Here is a 12080-nt window from a genome sequence, read left to right on the forward strand (position 1 = left end):
GTCTAGTTTTTCGTTAAAGTGAACAATACCTGAAACTTTTCGTTAAAGTTCCTTTAATTTTATTCATCATTAATCTTGTTGTGGAAGCTCTCTTCTTAATTTGTAAGCAACAATGAATTTGTAGAACCTCTTTAAAAGTTCAAAGAAAAAAATAAGTAACAGAGGTAAAGGCATATCTTCATGCATAAAAAAGTTTGGAAGGTCTTCAACGGTTACAAATCCATGCCACTCAGTCAAAAGAGCTTTTTAGTAACCCGACAAAATCAGTGTCTTTTTTCCATCATCTGTCCCTGTTTCCCCTTCGACCCTCGGTGTTCAGACCATCATTTCTGAAGAAAGTCAAGGTTCCCAATCGTAATTATCTCCAACTTCCTTGCCCACTTTGCTCACCTTTTAATCCCTCTATCTATTTAAACAGTCCAATCTCCCACTCTCCCTCACTAAACTCTCTTCATCAAATAGTTTCAATTCCAAACCCTTTCTCCAATCCTTTCTGCTTTCTCTTCCAATCCACACATTTCTTCATCATCTTCATACAGAAACCCTAATTACTAATAGGTACGTCGTAGACATTTTACCAGAGATTTATTTATTTATTTTTATATTCCTTCAATTTTGTTTCCCTCAGATAATAATGATAATCTATTTATGTGTTGTTTAATTTCGAATGAAAACACTTACATTAGCAGTTATGATTTGACCTTAAATAATACTATTCTCTCTAATTTCAGTGCTGTTTTAGGTGGATATTAATAAATTTGAGCTGATGATGATCAAGATGGAAAAGAGACAACATCATCAAACACGTCTCATATGGTGCATGCTCGTGTTCTTATTCTTCTTCTCAATTCATACTTGTGCTTTGGATGGTAGTGAGGAACGTCAGCTTCTCTTATCCTTCAAAGCTTCTGTCAACGACCCTTCACACTACCTCTCAAACTGGAACACTTCAGCCAACACTTTATGCAATTGGCATGGCATCACATGCAACGACAATAACAACATCAAAGCCATCGAGCTCACCGGAAGAAACATCTCCGGCAAGTTATCATCCTCCATCTTCCACTTGTCCCACATCGAAACCATCGACCTCTCCAACAATCAGCTATCCGGTCAACTCCCCAAAGACATGTTCATCAGCGGGTCCAATTCGCTTCGCCGTCTCAATTTCAGCAACAATATCTTAACCAGCACACTTCCACAAGGCTCACTCACGACCCTTGAGGTACTAGACTTGTCCAACAACATGATTTCAGGCATAATCCCAAACGACGTCGGATTGCTTTCTACCTTGAAGTTTCTTGACCTTGGAGGAAATATGTTGGTGGGAACCATCCCTAGCTCCATATCAAACATGTCTAGCTTGGAGTACTTGACTTTGGCATCAAACCAACTTGTTGGAAAAATTCCAACACAATTAGGCCAAATGAAGAACTTGAAGTGGATCTACTTGGGCTACAACAATCTCTCCGGCAATATACCGGAACAAATTGGTAACCTTTTTCTGTTAAATCATCTCAATCTAGTTTACAACAACCTCACCGGAGAAATCCCAATCACAATCAGCAACCTTACAAATCTTCGGTACCTTTTCCTCTACGGAAACAAACTCACAGGTCCAGTTCCACAATCCTTATTCAGTCTCGAGAAACTCGTTTCTCTCGACCTTAGTGACAATTTTCTTTCAGGAGAGATTCCCGAATGTGTTTTCAACCTCCAAAACGTGGAAATCCTCCATCTTTTTTCAAACAACTTCACGGGAAAAATTCCCAAAGCTCTGGCTTCTCTGCCAAGGCTTCAAGTCCTTCAGTTATGGTCAAACAAGTTCTCGGGCCAAATCCCAAAACGTCTCGGAAATCAAAACAGCCTCACTGTCTTAGACCTTTCCTCAAACAACCTTACTGGGAAAATACCCGATACGCTATGCGACTCGGGCCGGCTTTTTAAGCTCATCCTCTTCTCGAATTCACTCGAAGGCGCAATCCCGCTAAGCTTGTCTTCTTGCAAGAGCTTGAGCAGAGTCAGACTCCAGAACAACCGACTTTCAGGTGAATTATCGGCAGAGTTCACCAAACTCCCACTTGTCTATTTCCTGGATATCTCGGGCAACAATCTCTCTGGAAGAATCGACAACAGAAAGTGGGACATGCCATCTCTTCAAATGCTGAATATGGCGAGAAATCGATTTTTTGGGAAGTTACCGGAAACTTTCGGGAGCCAAAAGCTGGAGAACTTGGACTTGTCCGAAAATTGGTTCTCAGGAAGTATCTTGCCGAGTCTCGGGACCTTTCCGGAGCTAATGCAATTGAAGCTTTCTCACAATGAGCTCTCTGGTCCAATCCCTCAACAATTGTCTTCATGCAAAAAACTCGTTAGCCTCGACCTCAGTCACAACCGCCTCACCGGCACGATTCCCACTAGCCTCTCTGATATGCCGGTTCTTGGGGACCTAGATTTGTCAGAAAACCAAATATCGGGCGAGGTTCCGCGGAATTTGGGCGCTAAAGTATCGCTTGTTCAAGTCAACATTTCCCACAACAAACTCCACGGCATATTGCCGCCCACAGCAGTGTTTCTTGCCATAGATGCCAGCGCAGTGGACGGCAACAACCTCTGTGGTGGCAGTGACACTATGAGTGCTCTACCGCCGTGTAAGAGCGTTAAGAGAAACCCTACTTGGTGGTTTATTGTCACGTGTTTTCTTGTTGCATTATTGGCTTTTGGAGTTGCCAGTTATTTGTTTGTGCTATTGAGGAGGAGAAAGGAATTGGAGGTTAAATCGGTGGAGATCAAAGAAAGGATTTGGGAGCTGCAGTTTTTCGAATCAAAGGTTTCAAGATCAGTTACGATTCATGACATTTTATCGGCAGCCAAAGAAGGTAATATCATTGCCAAGGGTAAGACTGGAATTTCATACAAGGGAGAATCGGTTTCCAACGGAATGCAATTCGTGGTAAAAGAGGATTCTGTGAAATCACTTCCACCAAGCTTTTGGTCACAGATGGTTGAACTTGGGAAGCTTAGGCACCCCAATGTGATCAAACTGATCGGAATATGTCATTCCGAAGACGATGCGTATGTGCTTTTTGAGTATTGTGAAGGGAAAGTGTTGACTCAAGTTATGAGGGATTTGAGTTGGGATCAGCGCCGGAAAATTGCCGTTGGGATTGCGAAAGCTCTGCGTTTCTTGCATTGTTGTTGCTCGCCGAGCCTTGTAGCTGGTTGTATGTCACCAGAGAAAGTGATTGTAGACGCAAAAGGTGAGCCTCATATTCGATTGAGTCTCTCCGCACAAGTTCGGACGGACTCCAAGGGATTCATTGCTTCTGCATACATTGCTCCGGGTACGTACGTACTTGACTGATATATACACACACACACATGCCAGTATCTGATTTGTTATGAATGAATAATTAACGTTTAGAATATCTGAATATATATATATATATGCCATTATCTGATTTGCTATGAATGAATAATTAGAGTTTAGAATATCTGAACTTTAAACAAATAAAACACGGTCGCATCTTCTTTGTGCATGCAAACAATTTATGAGTCTAGAAATGCTGTATACTAAATTTTAAAGCTTCATTTTGTAGATGCTAAAGAAAGCAAAGTCTTTACAGAGAAGAGTGACATATATGGGTTTGGGCTCGTCTTGATGGAATTGCTGACCGGAAAAGGCCCCACCGACACTGAATTTGGCGCGCACCAGAGCGTCGTCGAATGGGCACGGTACTGCTACTCAGACTGCCATCTTGATGTCTGGACCGACTCGATGATCAGAGAACACGTGTCGAGCAATCAGAACGAGATTGTGGAAACCATGAACCTAGCTCTTCACTGCACTGCTGGTGACCCCACGGCTAGACCATGCGCGAATGAACTATATAAAACCTTAGACTCCATTCTGAGGACAAGTAGTTCTTGTGTTCCTGGCCTAAAAGTTTCTTCACCTTTTTGATTTCTCCCTCTAAGGATTTTTGTTCCTGTTTTCAGCTTCTTTTAACTTAATTCTTTTTTCACTTAATTTTTTTCTTGGGTTTCTTATAACGTAATGTACGTGTTAATGAATTAATTAACACCTTTTATTGTATTTTGTAACATAAGGTGTTAATTAATTTTTAGTATTATAACTCAAATGTTTAATGGTATGTTTGACATGATGTTAAAGGAGAGGCTGAAATGCTCCTGTGAATTTTTCCGGTCCACATAAGGTAGATTGTCGTGGTGAAGTCACCAACTAGTACCCTTTAAAAAAAAAAAAGAGGATAGATAGCTCTTAAATCTTTCAATATGTTATTTCTTCAACATGCTTATTGGCTCCTACTTGAAGCTTTGTTCAACTTAATATCTTATATGTAAACGATATAGATCAGATGGCGAAATGGATCAAATTGAAAGGCTTAAATCTGACAACAAGATCCAAACATTGCAGATTTAGACTTTAGTGTCTGATTTAGCTCCCTGATATTCCGTCTTGAAGAGAACAATGACACAAACAAGACCTAGAGCTAGCCTTGCCGTATAGGCATTTTGGTGGTTTACTAGCTCAAAACGAGATTTTAAGATTTTAGAGTATTTTCGGTATACCTTGCTATATGTTTAATTTGTTTCCTATTAGTACTCCAAGAAAGTCTAAGGATAACATACATTATATAAACAACTTTTAGGGTGCTAGGGTTTGTTATCTTTCATATTATCAATTAATAAACATTGAGATTTTCTTTATATATTTTCTTGTGGATTCCAGTTTATTTGTTCTTTAAGGTTATCGTTTGATATCTCTGTGTGATCGAAGAGTGTTAACATTGATAGAGCTGTTTCCGACCAGGCCACTATGCAGCAATCTTTCTTGTGACCTACATCCCTTCGAGGTAGCAATTATGATGCTTAATTAATAAAGGAATGAAGATCCTCTCCGGATCTTCTTTGTGAGGATCTTGAAGATCCTTACATCGTGTTCGTTTATCATATATCATGCAGTTAGAAATTACTTTAAATATTTTTATTTAAAATTAAACACAAACAGTACTTGACGAAAACTAACTGCACGATGTGAGTCACATAGAGGATCCTCATTCTTAATAAAGACTACTGTTAATGATATCCATTAATTTCTTATTCTTCTATTAGCTCTATTTGCTCTTATTGCAATGATGAAAATGCATGATACAAGAATCCTTTTCTTTGATTTGTACAGCTGATAATCTATCAGCAGCAGAACTACTCATGATCATAAGGGCTAAAATAGTTCGAAGATTCCACTAAAAGATCAATCTAAACATAAAAGTTTAAAGTAGCTGACATTTTTTAGGAGATCAAAAAACCCAGCTCAGTTTTGCTGGCATGCACGGATGTGATCATCTATTTTTTGAAGGACATTCATCTTAAAAGCCTCAAGATTTCAATGATGGTTTCTTGGAGACCATGCAAAAGGTTATTTGGCTTCTTTCTTTCCATTCAAAAAGCTCCTTTCCGATCATTATATATAGTCTTTTTCCTTTTATAATATATTACTCAATTTCTTAGGGGAGCTGGGTCATGCATTTTTCTTCTCCATTTTTTTGTTTACTTTGTAGATCAAAAATCAAACAATTTTGGATTGGGATTCTTTGACTAAAGACAGGTGGGTTTTGTTTACGATTTTTGATTGTATGATAATAATTGGATACACGTGCATCCCATCTCAAAGGTGATTATGGTATATCACAGCAAGAACCCACTCATTAAGCACAACCCAAAAATGATAAATTTTTCGACCCAAATATAAATGCCCCTTAAAGTTGATGAATATTGCCGCCAACGCTGATCATAGTATGCTTAATTAGAAGTGCTTTTGACAACATGGTCGAAAGTATTTCCAACTAAAACTGTTATTTTATATTTCACCTCCCCATTGAATTTCAGCCATAAAAATTAATCCTAGCTAACTCGAACTAGCTCGAAACAAATTTAAAAGTGAAACATGAGCACAATGAAATTATATGGCGCCCTCGTTTACAACCCTGTTTTTTTATACAGATAGACAAAATACTTCTTCGATATAGAAACAATTGAAAACGCTTTACAAAGAAACACATAACATGCCTGCACATTCATGTGCTTTAAAATGCAATTTCAAATGAACATGTGATAATCACTTGCACGTGTTATAAATTTTTCTTTGTGCTGCTAATAAAAGCAAAAGACTTCATGCAAAAGAACGTCTGGAAAACGGATGATATATAGGAAACATCAAATCCTGGTGTAAAAATCAAACATCTTTTGCAAAACGAATGTGGATCGGCTAACATACACTCACGTACTTCTACGGAAACCAAGTCTTGTACTATACACGGTAGGCTACGATTACGACAGCTATTAGAGAGTTGAAATCTACACTTTCTACAAAATTTCGGTTATTCACTACCAATGATCGAATGCAATCAAGACGTAAGTATTATTAACTCGGGGTATAAAACTTTATCAAATTCATTATCCTTAACAAAAATTAAGATGCTTTAGTACGTACTAGTTATTCAAAGAAAAAAGAAACATAAAGATTGGCTATAATTATAAGTTGAATCATTTAAATCTTGTGTTTTGTATCATTTAAACCTTGTGTTGTGTGTGTGTGTGTGTGTGTGTGTGTGTGTGTAGGCAAGATTGCTTATCTGATTAATGTAACAAGTTTAATCGATGTGACGATAAAGAGTACTTAGCAGAAATGATTACCAATTAAACCATATATATTCGTTATTCTGATCTTAAGTAAAGAAAATTTGAAGAAAGCTACGTGCATGATGGGGACATGTACTCCAAAGGCAGATTTGTGCTTGATGACAATTAAGTACACTTTTTAAATTTGATAGAGATTGGAGAGTGCCAAGAGTGTTGATTGATGGAGGATGGGCCTTCCTCATGAGATCCTTAAACGGTTCGATAAAACCAATTGCTTACCAATTAGTATTACGATTATTCTTCACTTGTAAGTCGTGAGATGTTTCAAGTTCGTGAATGACGTATTTTTTATTGACCGTGCTGGTTTGCCCACCACACTGAAATTTGAATCTCCCTTCTTGTAGATTAAATGCCACATTTGAGAAGGGCCTACAGATAATAACTAGGATGTCGTGAAGTGCAGGGTTCTAAGAGCATCCTCAATGGGGGCTTTATCTTGCATGAGGCTACAACATTTCCACCCTTAGTAAGAAGTTTCATCCCTAATGAGCCGGAAAATAGGGTTAGATCACTAGGGCTAGCAACTTCCTTTCTTGGGTAGCATAAAATCGGGCTACATCTAGCCCCAAAAAACAATGGGTCCCACAAAAAGTAGCAACCCATGTGTGATATCCCACATCGCCCAGGGGAGTAATCCTTATATGTATATTCTCATCCCTACCTAGCACGAGGCCTTTTGGGAGCTCACTGGCTTCGGGTTCCATGGGAACTCCGAAGTTAAGCGAGTAGCGCACGAGAGCACTCCCATGATGGGTGACCCATTGGGAAGTTCTCGTGTGAGTTCCCAGAAACAAAATCATGAGGGCATGGTCAGGACCCAAAGCGGACAATATCGTACTACGGTGGTGGAACGGGCCCAGGAAGTGGTCGATCCTGGGCCGGGATGTGACACCCTGTGAGCAAAATTCTATCACTCTTCCTCCACATACAAATACACTTATACTCTCCTTTTATTACTTTTTAAATTCTTGTTTCTTACTTATTTTTCTTGCAATTTGGGTAATTAATGATTGTTTTAAATTCCATAAGAATTAAAATTTCAAATTGATTTAATGTTCATGGGCCATTGATGAGTGAAATTTTCAAATAATTTTCCATCACTTTTCCAGCCTTATATAAAGCGGATGCTCTAGGGACTATTTAGCAAACTTTGGTTTGGAATTTGGCATTTTGGTGTTGGCATGTACGGTTTTTAGGAGATGATAGAAATTTTTTAGTTCAATATTTAAATTTCATCATTTTGTGAGAAATAAAAGACATTACTTGCCTCCTTTTTTAGAATATGAAATTCTTGCAATTACGGTCTGACAAGTAATAACCATATCAAGTTTGTTAGTACTCATTGACCATTCTTTAAATCTCCATTAATTAATTCCTCCTCCATCATGGAAAAGAGTACTGCGAAGGTGCATTTAGAGGCAAATTGAAGGAGATTGAAGAATAAGAGACCATAAACGAAACAAAACTCAAGATTTTTGAAATACTGTTGTTTTGAGCCAATTGCATCCATGTCGTCTATCTATTACTGGCACCAATGCCAGTGACAACGGTCCCAAATGGTGCACTACTGAAAGGAATAAAGTAGGAAGGTGGGAGTAAAATTATAAAAGTAGAGTGGATGATTAGCATATTTAGTTGGTTTGGCAACTACTCTGGAGCAGACCTTGAACAAGTATAATGTTCATTGCCCCTCAGTAACTTTGCCTACAAAACCACCCCTTCTGTCTGGAATCGTTTGATTTAGAGACTTATATTGGGATAAATAAATTATTGTTTTTAAAGTATGTTGAAGGAAAAATTTGTGTCTAGCTTGCAGGTAGAAGATAAATTAGTTATTGTTGGTGCAAACTTCATACACACTTGATTTGATGAAATTTCTCCTATAAGAGGACAAACACCGTTAACCTAATTGGCAAACACCTTGAGAGAGGGGGGGGGGGGGTGCAAAGGGCCTCTGATGCCACATCTAGAAAAGTAGTAAAGAGAAATAAAATTTGAGAGAATTTTTAGTAGTAAGTGGTGATTATCATTTCCTCTAATTGACTTGGCTATTCATAGGAAAGAAACCCTACTAGGCAGCTAGGAGGTGAGGTTGCAGAGCATACTAGGCATTTCTTGATGATGCAGGCCAAACTCCTCAATCCTGCTAGCTAGCACTTCTAAAGGTCCCTATTGGTACATGCACAGGTGCGCAAAACATACAAGGGCAGACTAGGCTCTACACCATTGTACTAAGTATGGCCCGATGGCAGTACGTATTTTGGGTAGCTCAAAGAGCTCATTGTCCATTAGTGGCATAAAAGTCCAATTACCTTTGGAAAGACTACGTCTTTTCCCCTAGAGTAATTATGTGGTCTATTCACGACATCAACGGCAAAACCGTCACATTGAGCATATTATCTGCATGTCCTTCACTTATGAAATGCGGTCAATTCATGTCTCCACAAATATGAAGAAAAATAGTCCATTAATTCCAATTCCCCTAAATTAGTACAATTAGAAAGAAGAAAACATTCCTTCATGTCTAATCTCCAAATCTTCTCAATAGGAAAAATCATTATTCTTTACTTTTACTAGACCTTAAATTTAAAAAGTGATTCATTTCAATATAATTATAGAAAGAAGAGGATATACACTCGCTGAAGCCTTGAAGGCTTTGAAGGCAGTCTCACTCAACAGTGAGATCATAAATAAAGCATAAAGAAAAGTACAAAGAGTAGATGATAACCAAAATACATACATACATACATACATACATACATACATACATACATACATATATATATATATATATATATATATATATATATATATTGGCTTATTATGGAAAGGGATTCTCGCTGGATCCTTTTTCTTGTGATCCCGTGATCGTGACCATTCATCGTACGGTCAGTTTTTGTTCAGTACTATTTATATTAAATTTAAAATTTTAAAATTTAAAATGATTTCTGACCGCACGATATACGATGAACGGTCACGATCAAGGGATCCTTAGGAAAAGGATCCTTTTCCGCTTAGTATGTCTTTAGGTGCACATGCTCATGACAAAGAGAAATTTTTCAGCATATAGGCCAGTAAACTAAAGGTCATAATATAAGTAATTGAAATATATTTTTTAGTTTCTAACCAATTTTATTATTCCACTTGGCATATCTAGTCGTATTCCCGACACACTAAAAAATTTCGTGATGACATACGATTTTTTAATTTCTAAGTTCTCTAGTTTTTGTCTTCTAAATCCTATGATGTTGTTCTTGTGCCCCCAAAGTTTTAAATAAATGACAAGCGGATGAATATGAAGCAGATGCATCGAGCAGTTTCTTCTTCATTCAATTCCTTCCATGCTACTGCTCTCTCGTACGAGATCAACCTTCTCATGCTTGACATGCATATTTGATAGTCCTCCTCAAAGACACACAACCCCCAAAATTTGATTAACGAAAGGGTTAATTAATCATTGAATAATGCTAGAGACACTAATTTGTACATCAAAATTGAGTATCAAATGATGTGGCACGGGCTATATCATTCTTAAATGAACGAAATTTCCAACTTGTATTTAAGAGTAACTAATTTTTTTTTTTTAATAATATTCAATTTAATTAACCAAAATCATAATCTCATCAGGTCTACCATCTCCTCCCCTGCGCTGTTCGCCACACCATTACGCCGCCAGAAACTGCAGATGACCTTGTTCATTCTTTCATAGTCGTTGGCTGATTTTTTATTTATTTTTTAATCGTCATATTCCTCTAATTTTGCCAACTTCGCTTTGGTACTTTTCTGATATTCAAATGGGAGTCGTGAATTCGTACTGTTGTTTCCATTGCATTTGCAGCATGATATCATTTGGTGTCCAAATGGTACAAAGCTTACTAGAGGTAGCCTCAAGAGACGATAAATTTGGCCCAATTCTGAGGTCAACAGGATTTTTGTTCTTCATTATTGGTCTTCTGCTGGTGCACCACGATTTGAAAAGCCGATTATCGAAAGGTCACCTAAAATAGCAAACATTGGAGGACATGGAGCATAATCTAGGAGAGGAAAAGGATGCCCAGCTTAAAAACCTAAGAGAGGAAAAGGGATCATGAAACAAGATATGTTGAATCAATCAATAGAGCTAGAGGCCACTAAGGAGCAAGTTAGAAATTTGAGGAAAGAGCTGACTGAAGAGATGAAGGAACACAGAGGACTGCGTGCGGAGATGGATAAGCTAGAAGAAGTCATAAGAAATGAATCCAACAAACAGGTACTTCATACAAATAATTATATCTTAATTTGATCATTTGAATTGTAATTATTGTATTGTGAGTAGTATCAGATTATTTGTATAAATTCAAAGTAGTTGATTACACAATAAACATGGAAAAATCTCTTGGTTAGTGGAATTGTATGAATTCAAAAGTACTTGGTTGATATACATGCAGTCCATAAATCTCGTAGTAATTAATCATGATCATTTGTTCTAGGATCTGGTTATAGCATATACATTCTCAGAGAATAATGAATTAGATCAACCAAGAACTGCAAAAATTGGATGGGTGCCTGAAACGGAGAGCAACTCTGCAAAAATCATGGAATATACTGTAGTAGAGTATGACTAGAACGACTTCCACAAACATTACATTAAGATTAGTTCGGTATTCAGTCATCCCACTCCCATAAACTATATCTACAATTTCTTCCGCGTTTGGTAAAATCCTATTTCATTTTTACCAAACCCTATTTCATTTTCTTACCCATATTGTTTCCAACAAAATCTTTTGTTGGTCGTGGATTTGTACTTTTCTGTTTCTCTAAGAGCAACTCCACCCCTAAAGACTTTGCGCCAGTACCCAGCCCATTTATCCACTTCAGTGAACAGTAATAGACCCAATGAACAGTAATAGACCAAAGCATCTCTATCCCAAAAAAAATGTGCTGGCACCCAGTCCATTTAAAATATTAAATAATTTTTTTATAAAATAATAAATAAAAGAAATAGTTGAAATGTGGAAGATGAGGGTTAGGTTTTTTAAATTTTTCTGTATTTTTTAAAAAAATTTCACAATTTTTAATTAATTTTTAATAAATTTTAATGTTGTAATTAATCTGGACCGTTGGATTTGAAAAATAATCAAATCCAACAGCCAACCAGCTGCCACGTGGCCAACGGTCAAATTTCTGACCGTTGGGCCTTTTTTTTTTTTTTTTAATTTTTGGTGAAAAAACGTGGACCGTTGATCTGTGATCGGACGATCCAATTTAAAAGTCAAATTTAATTTTTTTTTACCGTTGGAAATCCAACGGCCTACAAAAACTAGCCGTTGGAAATCCAACGACTCTGAGGAGGGCCACGTAGCCCTCAGCCGAGTATA

At 37.4% G+C, this 12080-nt stretch overlaps 1 protein-coding gene across 1 annotated transcript; it reads left to right on the forward strand.

Annotated features, from left to right (window-relative positions):
* The first annotated feature begins 739 nt into the window (after positions 1 to 739).
* Positions 740 to 4068, forward strand: LOC137732948 (leucine-rich repeat receptor-like serine/threonine-protein kinase SKM1). The gene is made up of 2 exons (XM_068472452.1): positions 740 to 3344; positions 3600 to 4068. Exons 1-2 carry the CDS (start codon positions 767 to 769, stop codon positions 3962 to 3964), a joined length of 2943 nt encoding a protein of 980 aa, XP_068328553.1. The 5' UTR covers positions 740 to 766; the 3' UTR covers positions 3965 to 4068.
* The last annotated feature ends 8012 nt before the right edge of the window (positions 4069 to 12080 follow it).

The sequence above is a fragment of the Pyrus communis genome, chromosome 1 (assembly GCF_963583255.1).
Source record: "Pyrus communis chromosome 1, drPyrComm1.1, whole genome shotgun sequence".
Taxonomy (NCBI): Eukaryota; Viridiplantae; Streptophyta; class Magnoliopsida; order Rosales; family Rosaceae; genus Pyrus; species Pyrus communis.